Source organism: Cervus canadensis, chromosome 11 (assembly GCF_019320065.1).
Source record: "Cervus canadensis isolate Bull #8, Minnesota chromosome 11, ASM1932006v1, whole genome shotgun sequence".
Lineage (NCBI taxonomy): Eukaryota > Metazoa > Chordata > Mammalia > Artiodactyla > Cervidae > Cervus > Cervus canadensis.
The window spans coordinates 7,421,628-7,447,160 of NC_057396.1; the positions used below are offsets into that span (position 1 = coordinate 7,421,628).

General features: G+C 37.0%; 1 protein-coding gene across 1 annotated transcript in view; it reads right to left on the bottom strand.

Annotated features, from left to right (window-relative positions):
- CNTN5 (contactin 5) overlaps window positions 1-25,533 on the bottom strand; it is a 1,555,907-nt gene that overhangs the window by 171,128 nt on the left and 1,359,246 nt on the right. Inside the window, exons 14-15 of the mRNA XM_043481782.1 lie at window positions 3,013-3,140; window positions 595-770 (exon numbers count right to left, since the gene is read on the bottom strand). Coding sequence (XP_043337717.1) covers window positions 595-770; window positions 3,013-3,140 — 304 coding nt within the window. The remainder of the gene's footprint in view (window positions 1-594; window positions 771-3,012; window positions 3,141-25,533) is intronic.

Consider the following 25,533-nt stretch of genomic DNA (forward strand, 5'->3'; position numbering starts at 1 on the left):
TTTCCAGTTCTCTGTTGAGTTAAGACACTGTGATGGTACTATAGGATTTGGTTGAAAAGATTTCTTACTCTATTTAGTAGATATATAATAGAAGATATTACAGGAAAAGATTTGGCAGCTGAGAAATGATCATGTCTGTGAATGTTTATCTAAGGCTAAAGCATTTCTGACTTTGGGTTGCAAGTTTAAATTCTGTAGTTTGTGAGAGATTAAAGAATCTCCAAGCATTACTATTTCTTCAAGAACAAGCATGCTTATTTCACTTATTCATTGCATCATAATTACTAAGCATGCTTTAAATAATACTAGTCAGCTGATGTAGCTACATAATATTTGAGAAGTAAGGTGTAAATATGGACAGTACTAATCAAATGAATACACGTTGCAAATAAACCAAATTTGCATAATGAAGTATTTCCAATTTCTTACTGGGAAGTTTTGAATAAGTATTACTTTCAGTTTGGCATAGAGAGAATAATGAAATAAAGTAATTTGAACTTTTTCCTAAACATTTCATCAATAAGAAAATTCTTACATTTGATTCTAAATTTCTAAAAGTAGTATTATTCAAAGAACAAAATTGTATTAACTTACGGCCCTGATGCTTTCAAAATGTCCACCTTCCTTTTCAAAATTGATAGGCTGTCCTTTTAGTGTCCAGTAGAAAGTGACATCCAAACTAGGATCGTGAATTGCTTTGCAATTAAGGACAATGCTTTCTCCCACTGTTAACTCTGTTCTTTTAGGAGTAAGCTCTATTCTTGTAGGTTCTATAGAAATAAAAATACATTAATCAGCATAGCACATAGTTTCCCCTGCATTCTGTATTTTAAATAATAGAGAAAAATTAAACAAGGAATCTATGTAATATAGTTGCTCCAGGTAGGTATCTTTTAATAAACTATTATTAATTGAAATATCTTTTATTGTATTTAGGGTATTTTGCTAGGTATTTGTAGGGAACTGATGATTTAAAAGTCACTATTCCTATTAACAAGTCAGCTTGGATGAAAAAGAGGGAAGACTATACAGCTAGAAACAGCATTTGGCATCCTGGAAGGAGAAATATTAGAAAAAAGATTGTAGCTTCCCTGTCCACCTTCAAGGATCAAGTTTAGAAAGGATTTTTACTAAAAAAAAAAAAAAGCCTCTCATCGAAGAAAGAATAATTCAAGCAAGTTCACTTCTTTAAAGGTTATAGGAAGCACCTCCCTTCAAATTTCTATCTTCACAAAGACAAAACTATACTACTACTGTACCACCTTGTATTTTCTTTGTAGTTTACAAAACCTTCTTGTAAGTAGAGGAGTAGAAGAGGCTCCTCTGGTTGATAATAAAATATCACCTCCAATGGCTGCTTTGACTGAGATCTAAACAAAGACAAAATAGTGAATAGAATTTTTTTTAAGAAAAAATGTTTACATTAACTAATGATTCACTTTAGTTTTTAAAAGATAGATATATTTTTACTGGGTGTAGAGCAACTTTAAACCAATAAATGCTAATACCAACTGTACATCTAAAGGATATTTAAGCTAATGATCAAATACATGCAATATGAGATATATAGATACATATATAGATATATATATATATGTTTGAATAAGTAGGGAAATGATGCAGACAGGATTTTGATTTTTTTCTTTTTTCCTAATTAGATTCCTGATTGTACATGACTCAAGAAGCCTGGCACAAACGTTTAAAATTTAGCCTAATTTTCCTATTCCAGCTCTATTGTTTGCAATAGCATAGTCTGATGAAGCACCATTGTTAACTATTGATAAGTTCCTTCTAAGCAGCCTCTGAGAGGAAAGAGTGACACCAGGAAAGGAATGTCACTGTAAATATTAACATTCCGGAACTCAGATATTCTGTGTGGCATTCTAAATTCTGGCTTCATCAGAGAAGACAGATAATCACAGCATACTGCAGTTTAAACTTTGTGACAACTGGAATGTTCTGAGTAACTAAACATTCCACTTAGCTCATGGTTAACAGAAAGCATTGTTGCTATTATTAAATGAAAAAGTCTGTGAAATCTGCCTTGCCTCACTATGGAAAAGGTTATTTAACACACACTAAGAATGAGACTCAAATTTGAAGACTGAGTTGTGTTCCAGTAATATATGCTCTAAGTGAAGACGTTTTAAAAATTATGTTCCTTTCTTCTGTGGATGTTTGCCTCTTTTCTAAAATATCAGAGTGCCGGCTATTTTAATTACATTTCTACTTCTAAAGAAAGAGAAAAATTAACATTTTATATTTTTGTGGCCAAAGTATGAGTCACTGTATACTACATGCACAAATGGAAAAAAAAAAAAAAAGAGTGATGTACTTTGTTGTGAAAAGCATTCCTTTGTCAAATGAAGAGAGTGTATAAGACAGGAAATTTTCTTATAATTTGACAAGTAGTCGCAAAAGAAGGTTCTAGATTTGAAATCTAGTTCACTTTAGAACTAGAAAACTAACAGAAACATTTAAGTGGTGATATTTATAATACTAAAAAATGACTGTATAAAAATTCCACTGATGTCGACATCAAAGAGTAGCTCTGGTGTTGCTTCATCTGATGCATATTCCAACACCACATGTTCATATCCTCTTTCTGCTTCTCTTTTTTGCCCCAAATTCCCAGTTGAAGTGGTAACAAAGCAGTATTACTGACTGATGCTAAAATTAATCTTGGTTGAGGAAAATATTTTTACTCTGCTGGCATACTTAAAATTTTTGAGATACCAATTAAAACTTCAGAAAGCTTTCTTTACCCTCCCACATATTTTGTTCAGAGTGAAATACTTAAATTTCTACCAATAATATGTCCCTTTCTTCACAGTCCCCTAAATAATGAAAAGGGACAATTTGACTGTGTTTGTCTTTTATGTGCAATTAGATTTCATCAACAGAAGCATGTACATGCACACAAGCAAACACACATACATGCATGTTACATTTATTCTCTTTCGGATAAAGCCATGAAACTATGCTTATAGAAAATTCACCACATTTTCTTACCTTTTACAGATACTGTAGCTGTGATTTCAGCAGAACCAAAGACATTTTCCCCTCGGCAAACATATTTTCCCTCATCTGATTTAGAAGCATTTAGGATCCGGAGACTCCCGTCTGGAAGAATAGCTATTCTGAAAATTATTAAAAAGGGATTTTTTTTTCCTGTTTTACTGCAAATCATCTAAGTGGTAAGAAACTCTGATGAAATTTGAAACCACTTCCAAGGTAATAACAAATAAGATAAAGATCACTGTGAAAACATGCAGGGAGAGTAGAAATATTTCGCCCTTCAAAAAATTATATGGTAAACCCACATAATACCTTCTTATAGTTAAAAGGGTTAGGGAGTTACAGGTTGTCTTTTGACACATTTATGACATTCATTTTAAAACTTGTGGGAAAAAAGGTGACCCTGAATTTGGTTATTAAAACTTACACTATAGTAACACCCAGTGATATTTTAATATTAAGCTTGAGGTATTTCACCTCAAAACAAGAATGACCTCAAAAATCAAATATAAAATGAAATAGCATAAAACATAGAGGAGGACAAGCACAGAACATAAAATTAATTGTACACAGCCTGGAGATGATTTATGGTGGTTTCTCTGCAGTGCAACCTATGTAGCAAGGGCGTGACAATGAGGCCTGAATCCTGGAACCTGGACTGCTCACACTGCACTTTTCAAACAGAAAAACGTGATATCTGAGTTTGCATTTGGGCTCTTTTGAGACCTTTATTATAAGTGGACCTTGAGTCTTATATGAAGGTGAGAAATTAGAGCATTATTAAAAATTTCAGAAGTTTAGTGAAAATGAGGTTGACATTCAGGATTACCATATTCTCCTGTGTATTCATCATTCCAGAAATATACAGATTTCAAGCTTAATTAGAATTTTTGTCCTTTTCTCCCTCATATGCTCCTGAAATATAATCTATTATTTCACCAGTGCATCAGTGAAGCAACCTGAGGCATAGCAGAGATGGCTGTCGTGATTTATTTGATATGCCACCAGAATTTAGACTGCCTTCTTTTAGGAAAAAAGTCTGTAATACTTTTGGTAGAAAACCAAAGCTCTCACAGAACTTAAAATTCTAAAATTGGATTCTCCTGGTTGTGAAAAGAATAGTTTATTCCAAGCCATCATAAAAACATTAAACTGTTTAAGGTATAAGAATAATGGCTAAATCTGTCTAGTCAACATCCTATACGTTATTTTAACATTAGTATTCAATCTTGCCAATCAATCAAGAACTGATGGCTAAGAACAGTATTGAAATTTTAACAACTGGATTAGATTCTAGGCTGCTGAATATTGATTACTAATTTTCCTGACACTGTCGTCCATAAAGAAACCAGTTTAAAAACATTATACTGCTTTCAATATGGATCAAATTTGATTTACAATGTGTTGACAAGGGAGACAAATTTAGAAGCAAGCCAAACTAGGAATAAAAGATTTGACTGTAATTTATATTTAAGAAGGATATTAATGAGACATTTGGAAAAAACAGTGATCTCTAAAGATATACCATCTATTTAGCATGGTCAGTGAAAAATTCTGTTTATTATTTAGGACTGTTTCTATAAAGATAGAATATAATGTATTTATTCCATTTTAGTAACAGAAATACTCCTGCTACAAAAAGATGTATTTTAAAGCAAAAATTATACTTTTTATAAACAAACGAGTCTTCTCTTGTACTAATGACACACTTTATTTAAATACAGTTAAATTACTACAGTTTGCGAGATTGTTAATATGTTAAATATGTCTGGATTTTACTTACTGGTGTAAATTCTAATCTAGCAGGGGAGGAGTTTGGCTTAAAAATTCACCACCTTTAAAGAAATAAATGTATCTTAGATACCGGCAGTATTTCAACTCTTGATTTAAGATAAGTCCTGTCTCACTGACAGGAGGCAATATATTACAGAGATAGTTTATGAACACTCCTGTACTTTAGGCCACTGATCCATTTGGAGGATGAAGAATTTTGAATATCATGATGATCTGTCAATTGGCAGTGTCATTTAACCAAAAGACTGTCTACTGGTTGAAGTTGCAAATCCTTATCAGATAAACTTTTTTTTTTTTAGAAAAGAAAAAAAAAGAGACTAGACAATGAATGCAATTAACATTATAATGTCTGGCTATTGCAAACATAAATACTTAGATAATCAAATGTTTAATTAATATTTCTTTACAGTTTCCTGCTTCTTTCTCTTCTTCCCTGTGCTATTACCATGAGATTCCTACATTTGGAATCTTCAGCTCTGGAGACCATTTCTGCTGAGACCTCCTTGACGTGGAGCGGGATGCTCAGTGAGTGGTAGGTGAAGGTCTACTGTAGAAATGTTAGTAATACAGGCCAGCATTCTAGCATTTGGTATCGAGGCGCTCTCTTCTGCTCTCTAAGCTTCTCCCCAGGTTTCTGCCTAGACCTGGAGACATCTTGCTTCTCATCTTGCACTTAATTATTGGATCTCTATCTTGGTAACTCATCTAGTACCACAATCTACCTAGGACACCATGGTGCTTACCCCTATCTTGCATGGATTTACTGCTAACTTACTTATGCCAATTCTGATCTCCAAATTTCAGGATCATTTTCTGGACTCTCCATTTCCATGTTTGACTTACTTGTCAGACAACACAGCCTAGTTTAGACCCTTCCAAGTGCTTGACTGGGAGTACAACCTATATGTGCTTAGTCACTCAGTCATGTATGACTCTCTGTGATCCCATGGATGGTAGCCCACCAGGCTTATTCTCCAGACAAGAATACTGGAGTGGGCTGTCATTTCCTTCTCCAGGTGATCTTCCCAATTCAGGCATCGAAATTGTCTCTCTTGCATCTCCTGCATTGGCAGACAGATTGTTTACTGCTGAGTCCCCAGGAAAGCCCTGGGTCATGTCAGAGTGGATATCGTATTAAGAAACCATTAATCACAAATTTAGACTGTGTGCTTTAAAGTCAGAGAGGATTGTACTCACATCACTGCCACTGACCAATACATATGTGATCTTATGTGCATACACTCACCTAGAGCCAGACATGCTGGAATGTGACATCAAGTGGGCCTTAGGAAGCATCACTATGAACAAAGCTAGTGGATGTGATGGAATTCCAGTTGAGCTATTTCAAATTCTAAAAGATGATGCTTTGAAAGTGCTACACTCAATATGCCAGCAAATTTTGAAAACTCACTAGTGGCCACAGGACTGGAAAAGTTCAATTTTTATTCCAATACCAAAGAAAGGCAACCCCAAAGAATGCTCAAACTACCACACAATTGCACTCATCTCACACGCTAGTAAAGTAATGCTCAAAATTCTCCAAGCCAGGCTTCACCAGCATGTGAAACATGAACTTCCAGATGCTCAAGCTGGTTTTAGAAAAGGCAGAGGAACCAGAAATCAAATTGCCAACATCTGCTGGATCATAGAAAAAGCAACAGAGTTCCAGAAAAACATCTATTTCTGCTTTATTGACTATGCCAAAGCCTTCAACTGTGTGGATCACAATAAACTGTGGAAAATTCTGAAAGAGATGGGAATACCAGACCACCTGACCTGCCTCCTGAGAAACCTGTATGCAGGTCCGGAAGCAACAGTTAGAACTGGACATGGAACAACAGATTGGTTCCAAATAGGAAAAGGAGTATGTCAAGGCTGTATATTGTCACCCTGCTTATTCAACTTATATGCAGAGTACATCATGAGGAACGCTGGGCTGGAGGGAGCACAAGCTGGAATCAAGATTGCCAGCAGGAATATCAATAACCTCAAATATGCAGATGACACTACCCTTATGGCAGAAAGTGAAGAAGAACTAAAGAGCCTCTTGATGAAAGTGAAAGAAAAGAGTGAAAAATTTGACTTAAAGCTCAACAATCAGAAAACTAAGATCATGGCATCTGGTCCCATCACTTCATGTCAGATAGATGGGGAAACAGTGGAAACAGGCTGACTTTATTTTTCTGGGCTCCAAAATCCCTGTAGATGGTGATTGCAGCCATGAAATTAAAAGACACTTACTTCTTGGAAGGAAAGTTATGACCAACCTAGACAGCATATTAAAATGCAGAGACATTACTTTGCCAACAAAGGTTCATCTAGTCAAGGCTATGGTTTTCCAGTAGTCATGTATGGATGTGAGAGTTGGACTATAAAGAAAGCTGAGCACCGAAGAATTGATGCTTTTGAACTGTGGTGTTGGAGAAGACTCTTGAGAATCCCTTGGACTGCAAGGAGATCCAACCAGTCCATCCTAAAGCAGATCAGTCCTGGGTGTTCATTGGAAGGACTGATGTTGAAGCTGAAACTCCAATACTTTGGCCACCTGATGCAAAGAGCTGACTCATTTGAAAAGACCCTGATGCTGGGAAAGATTGAGGGCAGGAAAAGAAGAGGACGACAGAGGATGAGATGGTTGGATGACATCATCGACTCAATGGACATGGGTTTGGGTGGACTGCAGCAGTTGGTGATGGACAGAGAGGCCTGGCTTGCTGCGGTTCATGGGGTCACAAATAGTCGGACACAACTGAGCAACTGAACTGAACTGAACTGAAGTCACCTCAGTCGTGTTTGACTCTTTGCAGACCTATGGACCACAGACCACCAGCCCCCTCTGTCCATGGAATTCTCCAGGCAAGAATACTGGAGTCGGTTGCCATGCCCTCCTCCAGGGCATCTTCCCGACCCAGGGATGAAACCCTCATCTCTTATGTCTCCTGCATTAACAGGTGGGTTCTTCTCTGCTAGTGCCACCCAGGAAGCCCTATGTGTGATCTTAAAACTACTCAGTCTCTGTCCTTATAGGTATTACTGTCATAATTACGTCTAACCAGTTCTTTAAAAGTATTAACCTCATAGTATATGTAAATTGTTGTGTTTTTGTTTTGTGTAGGCAGTAATTCAACATTTACTCAAAAATTTAAGTCAAATATGTGACAAATTTTGAAAAAGAAAAAGTGGTGCTAGGGAGAGTTTCTACTACTAAAGCCTTAATTATTTGGTGTGTTTGATGAATGTTTTCTGAGGGAAGTATGACACTGAAACCTGAGGGGTGAGAGAGAGTCAACCAGGTGAAGATTGGGAAAGCAGAGGGAGCGACGCTGCAAGGCCTCCAGATGGGAAACCCCCCACGACTTCAAAGAGCCGAACAACCAGCTATGATACAAATATAAAGGGGGAGCTGAGGCTGGCTCAGTGGTAAAGAATCTGCCTGCCAAGCAGGAGATGCGGATTCCATCCCTGGATCTGGAAGAATCCAGATGGATTGGCATCTGGATCCAATCCAGTCAATGGCAACTTACTCCCATAGTCTTGCCTGGGAAATCCCACGGACGGAGGAGCCTGGTGGCTTACAGCCCATCAGTCCGTGGGTCACAAAAGTGTCTGAATTGACTTAGAGACTAAACAACAATAGGAATATAGTAAGTTCACATGCTAGAAGTATATAACTGAAAAGTTCTTACATACAGATGCAGTCATGAAACTATTAACACTATTGAAATAATCAACATATATGTCACCATCCAAAGTTTCTCTATGTTCCTCTGTACTTTCTCCACTCAGCCCTTTCTCATCCCACCACTATCATGGGTCAACTACTCATCTGCTTTTTATCATTACAGTAGGTTTGCACTTTTCCAAAGTTTTATGTAAATAGAATCTTATCAGCATGTACTCCTTTTTGTTTAGTTTATTTCACTCAGCATAATTAAGATTAAATTGAGTGCCATCCCTGTTGCAATTACTAAGAATCCATTCCCTTTCATGGCTGAGTAGTATTCCATTGTGTATAGATGGCACAACTCTCCTATCTTTCACCTTTCGGTGGATGCTTGTGTTATTTTCAGCTTGTGACTATTACAGATAAGGTTATTCTGAATATTTGTATATATGCATTTTATTAATATTTATTTCTCTTGGATAAATACTTAGAACTGGATGACTAGATCATCTGGTTTTTTGTTTCTGTTTATATGTGGAATTTAAGAAAAAAGTACAAATGAACTTATCTACAGAACAGAAATTGGGTTACAGATGTAGAGAACAGCCTTATAGTTACCAGTGGGTAAGAAGGGGGAGGGATAAATTGAAAGATTGGGGCTAACATATACACACTGTTACGTATAAAATAGATAACAAACAATGACCTACTGTATAGCACAGGGAACTCTACTCAATATTCTGTAATGGGAAAAGAATCTAAAAAGGAGTGGATACATATACAAGTGTAGCTGATTCACTTTGTTGTACATCTGAAAATAACATGACTTTGTAAATCAATTAAACTCCAATAAAAAAATAAAAATAAATAAAAACTGGTTTCAGCCTGAGAACAGAAAATAATTTTATGTTTAATGTTTAACATTTTAAGAAGTTGCTGTACTATTTCCACATGGCTGTGCCTCTTTGCATTCCTAGCACCCCTATGTGAGAGTTCTTGCAACACTTAATATGGTCAGTCTCTTAATTTTAGTGACTATGATAAGCAGGTAGTAGAATCTTATTGTTATAAGTTCCATTTCCCTAATGACTACTGATGCTGAGCATTTTTATATTGGCTTATTTTCTATCTGTATATCTTCCTGGATGAAGAGAGTGCTCAAATATTTTATCAGTTTTTTTTTATGGAGTTGTTTTGAGATTTGAGATTTCTTTATATAGTCTATATATAACTCATTTTGCAGGTATGAGACTAGCAAATTTCTTTTTCACAAGTATCATGTTTCCAACAGCAGCAGTTTTTGATTGATGAAGCCCAGTTGATTCTATGCTCTGTGCTTTTGCTATCATACTAAGCAATATGTTAGGTTTGTCACCTAACCTAAGATCATAAAGTTTATCTGTATTGTTTTTGAAATTCAATAGTTTCAATTTTTATGTTCATGTCTATGATTCGCTTTGAGTTACTTTTTGTTTATGCTATGGGGTATGAATCTAACTACATATTTATCTAGCACAGTGAAAGTGTGAGTGGCTCAGTTGTGTCTACTCTTTTTGACCCCATAGACTATAGCCCGCCAGATCACCTCTGTCCATGGAATTCTCCAGGTGAGAAGACTGGAGTGAGAAGCCATTCCCTTTCCAGGGGGTCTTCCCAACTCAGGGATTGAACTGGAGTCTCTCACACTGCAGGCAGATTTTTTAATGTCTGAGCCATCAGGGAAGCCCTAGTATGTGGTTATCCAATTGTTCCATGCCATCATTTGTAAAAGACTTATCTTTCCTCCATAGTCTTTCCATCATTGTCAAAAATCAATTGGCTATGCAAGTGTAGATCAACAACTGCTTAACTCTCTCTGCTGGTCCATTGATCTACTAGTGTCTTGATTACTGGAGCAATGTGATCTGTCTTAAGGTCACGTGAGATAATTCCTTCTACTTGCTCCTCTTTTTCAAAACTGTTTTGGGTATTTTATATTCTTAGCATTTCCATATAAATTTTGCAATTACCTTGTCAGTTTCCAAAAAAACCTATTGAGATTTGATTGGCATTTCAGTGAATATACAGCTCAATTTGAGGACAAATTAATGTTAACAATATTGCTTTAGAATCCATGAACATGACATATCTCCTTTTATTTAGTTCTTTTAAAATTTCTCTAAGTAATATTTTTTAGTTATCAGTCTACTGGTCTTAGATATCTTTTTTCAGATTTATCCTTATACTTTTTGTTGCTATAGTAAAGTACTACTTTTAATTTAATTAACTAATTGTAATTGCTTATTTAATTACTATTTTTAATACTAACTACATAAGAAATATGTAGTTTTAAGAAGCTGTATAGTGATATCCCTTGTATGCTTTTTTTTTTTCAGTAACTCTTTATGGTAACATGTTGCCATAAAGTGTAGTATAGCCAAAGGTATAGTATAATATCACAATCAGGATATTGATATTAATATAATCAATTGATCACATTTAGATATTCCTAGCTTTAACGTATTCATTTGTGCATGCTTTAGTTTCTATACAATGTTTTCATTTTGTGTTTGTGTATCCACCACCACAGTCAAGACACTGAACAGTTCTAACAGCATAAAAACTCTTCATGTTTCCTTTCACAGCCTCAGCATCTTTGTTCCACACCACCACCACCACCCCTAGTCCCTGGGTCCTCATTGCAGCCAACCAATAATTTGTCCCATTACTTTTTTTCATTTCAAAAATTATACACAAGTGAAATCTTATAATATGTAACTTTGGGGGGCGGTTGATTTTTTTCACTCATTTAGCTTAATTCCTTGGAGAATCATCCAAGTAGTTGTATGTATAACAGTTTATTTTTACTGCTGACTAATATTCTATGGGGAGAAGGCAATGGCAACCCACTCCAGTACTCTTGCCTGGAAAATCCCATGGACAGAGGAGCCTGGTAGCCTGCAGTCCATGGGGTCTCTAAGAGTTGGACACGACTGAGCGACTTCACTTTCACTTTTCCCTTTCTTGCATTGGAGAAGGAAATGGCAACCCACTCCAGTGTTCTTGCCTGGAGAATCCCAAGGACGGCGGAGCCTGGAGGGCTGCTGTCTATGGGGTCGCACAGAGTCGGACACGACTTAGCAGCAGCAGCAGCAGTATTTTATGGTATATATGTACTGCAGTTTTTTAAAACACCCACTTGTTGAAGGGCATCTAGGCTGATTATAATTTTTGATATTACAGATGAACTTCTATATGCATTTCCATACAGGGTTTGTTAATGAGCCTACATTTTTATTTCTTTGGCATAAATGCCCAAGATTATAATTGCTAGGTCATATAATAATTGAATATATAGTTTTATAAGAAAATTTCCATTGTTTTCTAGAATATCTGTATCATTTTACATTAGTAGCAGGAATGAATGAATGATCCACCTTGTCCAGACCTTCACCAGCATTGGGTATTTCTACTAAATCTTTAAAGTCATCTTGTTAGGTATATAATAATGTCTCCTTAAGGTTTTAACTTGTATTTCTCCCATGGTTAATTATGTTGAATATAGTTTCACATATTTCTTTGCTATCTTTGTATCCTCTCTGGTAAATTACAGCTCATTCTTTGGCCTGAAATTTTCTTGGTTCTGTCTAGTCTACAAAATAACACACTTATTCCTTAGTAGAACAGCTGAAACTGAAATTGAAGGTCACTCAGTCGTGTCCGACTCTTTGTGACCCCATGGACCACAGGGTCCATGGAGTTCTCCAGGCCAGAATATAGGAGTGGGTAGCCTTCCCCTTCTCCAGGGGATCTTCCCAATCCAGGGATCAAACCCAAGTCTCATGCATTTCAGGTGGATTCTTTACCATCTAAGCCACAGGAAAAGCCCAGAACAGTTGAACGTTTTACCAAATGGTCATAACTTCCATAATCCCTGCTCTCCTGTGCTCTGTTCTGCAGGTCTCCAAACTCTTTATAATGCATTTTAAATATGTGTGTTTTACTTCACTGGTAAATAACTTATGCATCTCACACACATACGCACATGGAATGCTATCCTAATAATACTAAGTGCATTGTAAACATATAATAATTAAGTATTGTGGCTTCCCTGGTGGTTCAATGGTAAAGAATCCAACTGTCAATGCAGGATACGCAGGTTCTCTCTGGGTCTTCTTTGAGAAAATCTCTTGGAGAAGGAAACGACAATCCACTCCAGTTTTCTTGCCTGGGAAATCCCATGGATAGAGGAGCCTGGTGGGCTATAGTCCATGGGATCATGAGAGTTGGACACAACTTAGTGACTAAACAACAACTATGATTATAAATAAAACAATATTCCATTTTCTTCTTTCCCCTTTTTCATCTCCTAATGAATATTTTGCACTCTTCTGAATTGTTCAGACTTGTATTTGGAAACCATTGCTCTGGTCATAAGACCATGTGCCTTTCAGTGCTCAGATTCTTACCTGTTTATCTTGCTCACTATCTTGCTCACCTGAACTCCTCCTCAATGCTCTTTACTTAGGATTATTCCTGCCTTTGTTTTTACTTCCTCAGAAGAAAAATAACATTTGTCACGTTTTTTCTCAGCCTATGATGTCTTATGAATTTTATCCACTGAGCACTAGAATTTCAGCATTTTTAAGCTCTCTTGTAAAGACTTGAGAACTAAAAAAAAAAAAAAAAGATTCAAATAATAAAAAAAACTACAGTGTTGAAAATAATATAATGGAATGTTGTAATAATTAGTCAACCCCAGTTTATCCCTTCCACTATACATAAGAAAGTTCCTATCGATACAGTTATTAAAACTATTTCAAAATATCCTATAATAAAAATGTACAATTGGTATGTGAAATAGGTACATTTATGATTTTGGATAAAATTTGGGGTGAAAACTTTAAACAGTAAGAGAAGCTGGGCTCTACATCGGTCTTAAAATGGTTATGCTAATGCTGAACATTTACTAATCACTTCTTATGTGTCAGGTGTCATACTAACCTTCCATACCTTATTTCATATAAGGTTTCTAACTATTATGTTAGTTGAGTATTGTTAACCTCATTTGCTAATGAGAAAACTAGCATTCCTCATCATTTATTGCTTTATTCCAGGCTCTTCAGCGAGTGGCAGTGCCTTGATTTCAGCCAGGGTCTTTGACTGGTTATTTGCTTGCTTGTCAGTATCTTCCTGCTTTATTTGTAACTTTCCCTTAATTCTTCAGTTACTCCATAACTCCACAATAGCTAGTACTCAATAAATGGTGACGGAAATAAACTCGATGTACTTAAACTGATTTATCTTACAGATGAAGATACTGATGTTGAGAGCACTTCAGATCACCCTTCAAAAAATAAAAGGATATATAGCTTGTTTTGATAATATTTACCATGTCCCTACAATTTGCCAGGCCCTGTAAAATTTTTTTTAATACATTTTAATTCTTACTAAGATCCCAGGCATAATTTTATTCTCATTTGATAAAGGAAAAGGAAGAAAATGAGGCAGCAGGGGCTAAATGACTATCAAGATTCTAGAGTTGGTCTGCTGGATTCCAAAATTCATCCTGCACTTTCAGCTATTATAGTTGACCCAAAGTAAACATCAGAAGAAAGCTTTGCATAAGATCACAAGCTTAGTGGCAGCTTTGACCTGTGATAGAAGCTGACAGAAGTGGAAATGCAAGGGTAACAAGAGAAGACACATGTTTCCTACAGATGGTGAAAAAGAGAAATTCACACTCTGTAACTTGATCAGTAAGATTTTTAAAAAGCTGAGGGCGATGCACACTCAAGGAGGGCTGTCTGTCGCCAGGCTCTTCCCTTCAGACGCAGTTTAGCTGGAAGGGAGAAGGGAGGTGACCCAGAAAGACATGTACGACAGCCGTTAGAAAGCGAGAGGGAAAGCTTAAGTGCAGAAGTTACTTTAATTAATGGACCTCATCCCTGGCTCTGAGCATCAAATAAGGAACCTGAAAAAAACTGCAGGAGCTTTTGTGCTATGCCGTCGAATCATGTCAGAACCTCCAGGCTCTGAAGGAAGGGTGAAGTGGCAGAGGGGGGGCAGCCTCTTTGCCAGAGATATTAATAGATATTGGAAGGTGTTACCATTAACAAAACAAAACGTAATAAAGCAAAAATCCCAAACACACACTCATATCGTGGTCTTTCTGAAGAACATCATTACAAGCATTTGTCACAGACACAACAAACAACATAGGCTGACCTATACGTAGTCGTTTTCCTCAAATTGGCTTCTTACACCAATGTTCCTTTTTTTTTTTTTTCAATGTTTCTTATTTTAGATGAATTTGTGAGGAAAATTCTGAGTGTTTATGTACCTATTTTTTTTTTTTTTTTTTGTGGAGACACTATGTAACTTTCCTCAGCTTCTTAGGGAAATCTGTGATGGAAGCAAAAGTAAGACCCACCATAAAATCTTTTATTTTATAGATGACATAACTACTCAAAGATAGAAAGCCAAGAGTATTTCCTTCTTAAAGTTCAGGGTAAAATACAGACTATTAACTCAGAAGTCATCATTTAGTTTTCTTTTTTTCCATCATAACAAATTGCTCAAGCCAGATGTATTGCCTATTTTAAACATTTCTTATACCTGTTCCCATGACTTTGGCTTACTGGAGAGTCTAACCCAGTGGGTAGAAAGCTTGAAGTGGTTGGACCTTTTCTAATCATTGCCTTTAACCATGTCTGATCCATTTTTCTACTTTCTTTGAACGTCCAGAAATGCCCACAGCTTTTAGGTAATTTGTACTTGTACAAAGGGCACATTTATCTCTGAGCCTTCCCTAGCTCCGCTCCTAACAAATGACTTCAACCCAGGACTCTGCAGCTACTTGGAGAATGAAGAGTGGCCTTTGCTCACATTTTTTCTCTTTCTTCTCCCCAGTTCTCGTTCCCCTTTCTGCGTCACTGTAGGGAGGAGACAGCTGGGAGGGGAGCCGTGTCTCTTACTCCTCCGACTTCCGTTGTGGTTCTTAGCAGGATGCAGTTGCGGCTCTGGATGAAGACCTCCAAAGACCGGTGCTTGTGAGCCGGTCAGCGAGTCTGTGGGGCCTTCTTCCTGAGCGTTCTCTGATGGTACCCCCTCTTCAGGCACCGCGGCTTCCCCTCTTAGTCAGCTCCTACCTCTGGGATTTTGCTCATGGGGCCCAGAAGACTCATGGTTGCCTGCTTCCTCCAAACTCCATCCAACCCAACACATACTCTTGCTTTTCTAAATGGAAGGAGTACAGGTTTCTTTCCTGCCACACCTCTTGCCACAGTATCATCTCTTTTTAGTTATCTCCTCCCCCTGTTCAAACAAGGCCAGAGACAACCGGTGATTCTGTTGCCTAAGCGAGTGTTCCATAAGAAATTTATTGTTGTTGTTTAGTCACTAAGCTGTGTCTGACTCTTTGTGACTCCATGGACTGTAGGCATCCAGGCTCCTAGGTCCATGGAGTTTTCCAGGTAAGAATACTGGAGTGGATTGTCGTTTTCTCCTCCAGGGGATCTTCCTGACCCTGTCTCCTGCATTGCAGGCAGATACTTCACCACTGAGCCACCAGTTTTACAATTTCTGTGACTGTCCTTAAATTTTTGCCCTTTCTTGAATTTTAAAGTGGGAAAATAAGAAAAAAAGAAAAAGAAAAAGATCTCACAATCCACACTAAGCCAAAGCCTGCAAAGGATGTCTTCCTTCTCTCTCCTACTCTTTCACACACAGAAATGAGTGGAGAGGGATGTGGACGGGGCAGGTAACACTATGCTAGGATGATATTTTAACAGGCAGGACTGGAGCAGCTACCTGTGTCCTGGAGGAACTACCTGGCTCCTAAAGTTTTAGGTGTCTCCACAGGATATTGGGTGCTAGCAGCAGCGTTGTTCTCACCTGTGAGTTTCAGATTTAACATAATTACCATTTTCTTTTACTTCCACAACCATATTTGAAGCTCTCATCAACATTCATCTACACTTTTGCAATTCTGCTATCTGCTTGTAGTACTAGGCCCCTCCCTATTTCAACACAGGGGTTTCTTCAGTGTGGTATATGATGCTGTTATCATTGACTTAATACCTACCCAAGTCTCCACCCTGCATTCAGGGTAAAATCCTAAACTCCTTAGTGTGATGTATGATGTCTTTCATAATCTCAATCTCTCTCTGCCTTTGCAATCACATCTCAGACTCCAAGCTGCTTCCTCACGTCTACACCTGTCCTGCTTTCTATTCATAATGACCCACTTTTCATCTTGTGAAGAATCTATGTGTGTGTTTTTTTCACATTTTTTTTATTATTTCACAGATTTAGGTACATTTCGTAGTGCAATGGTGTGTCTATTAGCATGAATATGTAAGTTTTTCATTGTTGACAATAAAAACCTACTCAAATCTGAATAGGTATTCTTTCTTTCAACCATACTTTGAAAAATGCTGTTTTATTAGCTAGATATAAACCTGTGTATTTATATGTTTTTATATTCTACATTAAATTTATTTCTTCCTTATCAGCTCTTGAATAGTTTGGTAAAAACCCATCTCAACTAAATGCACTTTTTCATTTTCCCTGGGAGCATTTTGCTTAGCACTAATGAGAAATTGAGCTTACAAAGAGGGAGAAATTAAAACCAAACACCATAGAGCTAGGTAAATGCTTTCAGAGTGACAACACTGAGTTCTAAATTTTTCCACTGATATGTTTCTAAACCTGAAAGATGCTGTGGAGTTGTATGTAGCACCAAACTGAGAATTTTTTTAAATAAAATACATAGTTGAGATGCCATTGAATCATTTACCCTGAAGCTTTTCACAGTGTTCTGAACTGAATACTCTGTCTTTTCATGTTAACTTGGGCACAAAATCTGTCAGTATATCTTAATCCAAACTAAAAAGGAAAAAGGACAGGTATTTATAAAGATGTGGAATCTTTATTACTCCTGGAGTTTGTGTGAGTTTTTGCTTTTTATTTTTAGTCTGCTGTCTGTATAAATATCTAAATCTCTTAGGAAATGGAGAAAAATTATTGCTCTTCTGAAACCACTAAGGTCACACAAATAGCATCCAGGGCCAAATTATGAATTTTTGATATGCCCTAAAAACCTGGGATGGTTTTTACTCCATTTTAAATTATATTGACCTAATTAGAAAGCTTGACTGTAGCTAAGCTCTTTAATATTAAAAGAGTGCCCTTTATTGTTATTTTTTTATAAGTTCCCTCTTAGAAAGCAGCTCTTCCGCAGTTTAGCTCAACTTATTTTTTGAACAGAACAAATCAACATGAGTTAATTGATTTATTTTTATTTTTTATCTGTTGATCTATGGTGTTGTAGGGTAAGGTAGAGTATATTAGACAGTAAGTACAAAACCCTACTTCTGCTCCCACTTGTTAAATAACCATTATTTCAATTCTGTGCCTCATCTCCACTAGTGTGGACTAAATTTCTAAGATATTTTTCACCTATTTATCCATCATTCTAAACCTTTCTCTCAGTCTCAGGCTATATTCCATGATTTCTTTTCTTTCTTACAGTAAGCCCCAAGCCCCAGAGAAGGTGTGGGCTTTTTTAACCTTCACTATCTCTTTCTTTCTTTTCTTCCTTCCTTCCTTTGTTTTTGAAGTTGCCTTGAAATTTTCTGCTTATCAAGATCCTTCTCAGTAAAAGACAGGTTCCCAGTTTCCCAGCTTCTAATTTGCACCCAACCGTAGATGCACAGGGCACTGTGTCCTCCTTTAAGGATGACAGAGAATATAAAACCTTTCTCGGTGCCCTGAAATAGTCACTGATTCCTTTTTCACTTTTCTGAAAAAAACCTGGTTACTAACAAGACTTATTTGGGTGGTAGGGAATAACTATCAGTATTTCAGAAATTTTAAGTCAGTATTAACAAATGCACATAAGGAAGTCAAGTGTAAGTTAAAATTTCAGTTGAGTTTAGGATTTAAGCAATGTCACAAATAGAAAGGTTTGGAGAAATATGAAGCTGTTGTCCAGACAAAAATCATATTAGTACAGCCACCTTAATTTCTTTGATGTAAGTCTGTTAATTGCATTATTTGTACATTTTCTTTCTTTTAAACAACAACAAAAAATTATATAGTACCAAAAAAAAAAAAAAAATCCCACACAGGTTTTCTTTTCTTTTTTAAAAAATTTACACAGACTCAGCCACTTATGGGCTGAGTGATTTGGGCAAGCAATTTAATATCTCTGAATAATCCATTTGTAAAATCAGGGTTGCTAATGTTACTTCATGGCAAATAGAAGGGGAAAAGGTGGAAGCAGTGACAGAGCTCCTTTTCTTGGACTTTAAAATCACTGCAGATGGTGACTGCAGCCATGAAATAAGATGACTGCTTCTTGGCAGGAAAGTTATGACAAACCTAGACAGTGTTTTGAAAAGCACTTGATATTACTCTGCCAACAAACGTCTGCATAGTCAAGGCTATGGTCTTCCCAGTGGTCATGTATAGTTTGTGAGAGTTGGACCATAAAGAAGGCAGAGCAGCAAAGAATTAATGCATTCAAACTGTGGTGTTGGAGATGACTCCTGAGAGTCCTTTGGTCAGCGAGATCAAACCAGTCAATCTTAAAGGGAATCAACCTGAATATTCATTGGGAAGACTGACGCTGAAGCTGAAACTCCAGTATTTTGGTCACCTGATGCGAACAGCTGACTCACAGGAAAAGCCCCTGATGCCAGGAAAGATTGAGGGCTGGAAGAGAAGAAGGCATCAGAGGATGAGATGGCTGGATGGCATCACTGATGCAATGGGTGTGAACTTGGGCACCCTCCGGGAATTGGTGAGGGATAGGGAAGCCTGGTGTGCTATAGGGAAGTCCATGAGGTCACAAAGAGATGGACCCTACTGGGCAATTTAACAACAACAGCAATGCTTGTGTGGTATGTGTAAGAATTAAACATGAGTAAAGTGGCTATCATTGCACCAAGAATAATAGAAGGCATTCAGTTGGCTTTTGCTATTTGACATTAAAAATAATATTATCTATTATTTTTGGAGTGCCTGATATGAGCCAGGCACTGTGCCATACCAGCTTACTTGAGTCATATTCTCTTGGGAAAGTATTTTAATATAGTAACACAGCTAACTTCTTGGAGAAGGGAATGGCAACCCACTCCAGTGTTCTTGCCTGGAGAATCCCATGGGCAGAGATGCCCGGCAGGCTACAGTCCATGGGGTCACAGAGCCAGACATGACTGAGCAACTAACACACACATAGTTAACTTCTAAATGATAAGAAGGAGGCAGCCGCACCTTTCAGAATATGCGAGAAGATTCCTGTCAGAGGGAATAACGGTTAAAAAGACCCTGAGACTAGAGTGACTTTGGGCACAGGTACAGAAAGAAGGCCAGTCAGTATGAACACAAGACATAAGGTAAAAATAAGAGTGGTAGATATTTACATGGATGGAAACGTTTCAGTAGATTAGCTGCAAATTTTAAATCTAACATGATATGGAGAAAAAAAGAGATAAAGTATATTTACTTTCAGTGAGAATAATCTGAGTTGGGAATATATCAATAAATCTAATTACTTAAATCATATTTGTTTTACTTGAGAGACAAAATTGTGGTTCTTCATGTATTTTAAAAGCAAAAATGCTTCAAAATTGAAGTATTTAGTCAATCAAAATTGACTGAAATAATACGACTTATTTTTTAAAATCTCATAGTCCTTTTCAGGTAATTGGAGGATGGCCATTTAAAAGCACATCATTACCTTTTGCATCTTTAAATAAGGTGATTCTGTTTTTTTTTGCAGTTTTTAGGCAGTCTTGGTACCTCTGGATTCATAGAAAGTTCAGCTACAAATTGAGCTTCATAATCTTATACTAATCACTGCTTTTCATTCTTTCATTCACTTAAATATTTGTTGAGTGAGTGAGTGAGTGAGTGAAAGTCACTCAGCTGTGTCTGACTCTCTGTGACCCCATGGACTGTAGCCCACCAGGCTCTCTTCTGCTCATGGGATTCTCCAGGCAAGAATACTGGAGTGGGTTGCCATTCTCTTCTCCAGGGGATCTTCCCAACCCAAGGATCGAACCCAGGTCTCCTGTTTTATCTTCTTTTAGTTTTGCTAAATATTTGCTGAGTCTCTACCATATGTCAGGCATTGTTTCATGCTTCATTCTTCACAGATGAGGAAAATCATTTTTTCAGATACAGAGCTCTTAATGAATATCTTTCTGTTCCTCAAATGAAAAAAAAAAAAAAAAAAATGGCAGCACACCAGTGCCAGCAACAAAGCTTTGGGTCTAGAATGTTCCTTCACTCCTCTGTAACCGTCTTCCCTTTGGCTAGTTCTGTTTAAGTGCCACTTCCTTTGAGAAGCCCTCCCTGATTACCCCTGGTCTTGTGTGTTTCTTTTGTTGTATACATGCATCAATCAGATTTCTAACCTTCAGAACAAAAAAGCAAATTTCTTAACCCAATTTGTTATTTTTGATTAACTAGTGTGATATTAATGTGATTACTTTGGCCACCTGATGTAAAGAGCCAACTCATTGGAAAAGATCCTCACGCTGGGAAAGATTGAAGGCAGGAGGAGAAGGGTATGACAGAGGATGAGATGGTTGGATGGAATCAACAACTCGATGGACATGAGTTTGAGTAAACTCTGGGAGTTGGTGATGGACAGAGAATCTGGTGTGCTGCAGTCCATGGGGTCATGAAGAGTTGGACACGACTGAGTGACTGAACTGGAATTGGATATAAATGATGTTAGAAAAAGAGAAAATTTGAGGGATTGTTTAGTTTGAGTTCAAAATCATTCATAAAATACTGGAGACAATTCATAATATCAGAAATACATTTGGCTCAGGAACTGCTAACAAACATGCAGTGCAGTGGTGGTTTAGGAAATTTTGCAAAGGAGACTAGAGCGTTGAAGATGAGGAACACAGTGGCCAGTCATCAGGAGTAGGCAACGACAAATTGAGAGGATCATCAAAGCTGATCTTCTTACAACTACATGAGAAGTTGCCAAAAAACTCACTGTCAACCATTCTATTGTCATTCAGCATTCGAAGCAAATTGGAAAGTTGAAAAAGTGCTATAAGCGGGTGCCTCATGAGCTGACTGCAATTCAAAGAAATTGTCATTTTGAAGTGTCATGTTCTCCTATGGTATGCAACAGCAATGTACCATTTCTTGATTGGATTGTGACATGCCATGAAAAGTGGATTTTATCCAACAACCAGCAACTAACAGCTCAGTTGTTGGACTGAAAAGAAGCTCCAAAGCCCTTCCCAAAGCCAAACTTGCATTCAAAAAGGTCATGGTCACTATTTAATGGTCTGCTGCCCATCTGATCCACTATAGCTTTCTGAACCCTGGCAAACCATTACATCTGAGAAGAATGCTCAGCAAACCGATGAAAAACACCGAAAACTGTGATGACAGCAGGTGGCATTCGTCAACTAAAAGGGCCCAGTTGTACTCCACCACAATGACCAACTGCATGTCACACAACCAATGCTTCAAAAGTTGAACAAATTTGGCTATGAAATTTTGCCTCATCTACCATATTCACCTGATCTCTCACCAACCACTTCAAGCATCTCAACAACTTTCTGCAGGAAAATCACTTGCACAACCAGCAGGAGGCAGAAAATGCTTTCCAAGAGTTCATTGAATCATGAAGCACAGATTTTTATGCTACATGAACAAACAAACTTATTTCTTGTTGGCAATAATGTGTTGATTTTAATGGCTCCTATTTTTATTAATAAAGATGTGCTTGAGCCTAGTTATAATGACTTAAAATTCATGGTTGAAACCACAATTACTTTTGCACCAACCTGATAAGGAAACCCATACAGAAATCCCAATGAGGGAGATCTTTACTTATAATTTAGATATCTGATCAAATAGGGTAATCAATCAGGCAAGCTGCTCTCTCAAGATACCACTAGGCTGGAAAACAGTATGAAGATTCCTCAAAAAATTAAGAATAGAATTACCATATGACCCAACTGGGGTTTCCCAGGTGGTGCTAGTGGTAAAGAACCTGCCTGCTAATGCAGGAGACTTAAGAGATGCAGGTTTGATCCCTGAGACAGGAAGATCCCTTGGAGAAGGGTATGGTGACCCACTCTGGTATTCTTGCCTGGAGAATTCCATGGCAGGAGGAGCCTGGCAGGCTACAGTCCATGGGTCACAAAGAATAAAAAAAAAAAAAAAAAAGATACCACTAGGCAACTATACACAAATGTAGGTGATTGGTGCAAACCTAGAAGATACTCTGCTTTATTTCGTCTTCTGGGTTAGATAAATGTTAACAGACTCAACTCAAAAGAAGGAAGAAAAAACTGTTTTTCACTAAATTCTAAAATTGTATTTATTTATTAATTTGCTAACATGGGTATTTGGGTGAGCATAGATTAATTTTTAAATGTATTCTTGGCATGATTGCCAAGGGTCAATGAGAGACAGCCTACATTAAATCAACTTCCTTCTATGGAGGACAACTATAGTTAGGATGGTAGTTGAGCTTACCCTGAGCTATATGAAATGAACAGCAGAATTATTTCCATACTACCCTGAAACACAAAGTACCTTTAAAATATGCTTCTTTAAAATGAAGGATTGGTAATCAGATGTTTACCTGAAATATTTTCTTTTTCTTTTACATGAAACATTTCCATATGCCTAGGGTAGTAACATCTACATAAATATTAATGTAAAGTTTACAATAATATCTGGTAAAATGAAGCCTGATTCTCTAATTTGTTTCTTAGTCTTCAGCAGTACTGCTGGAATATTAAATGTTGGTGACGCCTTTTAAAAAAAAAAGTATTCATTTTTTAACTCCAAAATATCATCTATTAATTTTTTGCTTCTTTTCCTGCATCATGAACCATTTTTTAGCTAAAGAAATTAATGAAATCAGAAATGCTACTTTCAGTTTGGTGTGATTGATTTAATAGACTTGAATCACCAAACAGCTACTGACAGTCACTTAGTAAGAAAATTTGAATTAAGATTTAAATATTGATCAAGGAGATATTGATGCTTTTATGACACAGTGTAATGTAGTGATGAAGACTTTCAAGGAAAGGCTCAAGAGTTAGATAAATCCAGGTTTAAGTCCTCCCCTAGTTACCTCTCAGTTTGTGATGCAGACAAGTTCTTTAACTTTTCTGAGCTTTTATTTTATGGATATAATAGCATTATCTATCTCAAAGGATTACCTGAAAAGGATTGAGAGGGAGTGCAAATTGATTAGCTGTAGGTCTAACACTCAATAAATATTCAATAATTGTTAGCTATTATTCATGAAGGAAATGTAGAATCTTAAAATTGTGTGGGACTTCATGAATTCAGGCTTATACTTACATCAGGAGTTACTTTTAGTGCTTGTCTGATAAAAGGTCATTCACTTTCAATGTTTGAATATTTTAAAGGATAGAGAGCACAGTAGTTTGAAAGTAACTTCTTCAATTGTTGAAAAGCTTAGTTGATACTCTTATTAAATTATAAGCCTAAATATAGACTTCCTGTTAGGTAGTAGTGTTTTCATATATCTATTTCTGTATGATTCACAAAGTACTTATGATACATTAATCTCATTTGATACAACAGCCACAAGAGGGAAGTATGGTCCATTCACTGACTCATTTATTCATTTGTCCCAAAGTATTTATTAAGTATGACCTAAGTACCAGACACTGATGTAGGTTCTGGGGAGTTAAAACTTCATAACAGGTGAAAGAGTCAAGATACTTAGGCTTTTATTCTGTGTGCTATATTTTTTACCAGATTATTTATAACATTTGTTTCTGTGAGATGAGAATATGAGCCTCAGATTCATTCACAAAAATAATAACCTTTATATTTTAGAGCTGTTTTAGGTTCACAGCAAAAGCGACTAGAAAGTACCGAGTCCCCTATACCCCTTGTCCCCACACGTATCACCTCCCTAACTATCAATATTCCACACCAGAGTGGTAGCTTTGTTAGAATGAGTGAACCTACACTGACACATTATTATCACCCAAAGTCCATAGTCTACACTAGGGTTCACTCTGGGTGTTGTATATTCTGTGGGTAACCATCACATATTCCCGTGACTGCAATACCGTACAGAGGGGTTTACCTACCTCACTGTACTGCCTGTTCATCCCTTTCTCTTTCCTAACCTCTAGCAACCACTATTGTTTTCACCATCTCCATAGTTTTGCCTTCTCCAGAATATTGGGAAATTAGAATCCAATAGTATTTTCATTTGGTTCACGTAGTGTCTTTAAGTTTCTTCTGATCTTGCTCCCACCAACCTCACTGACCATCATCACTTCATCCTTTATCTCACCACCCATTCAGCTTCCTACAGTTACACTTTTATTAGGCTACTTCTTTTTTGAAACTCAGCTAGAAAGTGAGATTGATTGTGGATTGCTTGACAATGTATACAATAGAAATGCACATTTTATATAATATTTTGTGGTTTTATAACAAGTTTATGTACAGTATTTCACTGGATTCTTAAACACATGGTATATTAGAAATTGCCAGATCCTCTTACAAATTAGTTGGAAAAACTGAGTGATTTGTGCAGGCAAGTAACTATATAACTAAAAACACCCTAGAATCTTCTGGCTAAATAACTATGCTCTTGCCACTGTTATCTCTTGTTTTACTGATACATTTCTACAAAAATCATACTATCCAGTTACTTGCATTTTTATCAAAAGTATTATCATTTTTCCCTGTCCTGTCTATGATTTATAATTTATAGGATCATAAACTCTAGAAAATAGTTTCATCCCCCAGGGGATCATCCCGACCCAGGGATGGAAACTGCATCTCTTATGTCTCCTGGATTGGCAGGTGGGTTCTTTACCTGGGAAGCCCATAGAAAATAAGAACAGGGAAATGGATTGTCTTGACATTTATTTTGGGACCTCTCTTTGATTTCTCATTTATACTATACCCTTCATGCTTCTCAAATTTATCTGCTGCTTCTGCTAATTCACGTCAGTCGTTGTCGGACTCTGTGTGACCCCATAGATGGCAGCCCACCAGGCTCCCCCGTCCCTGAGATTCTCCAGGCA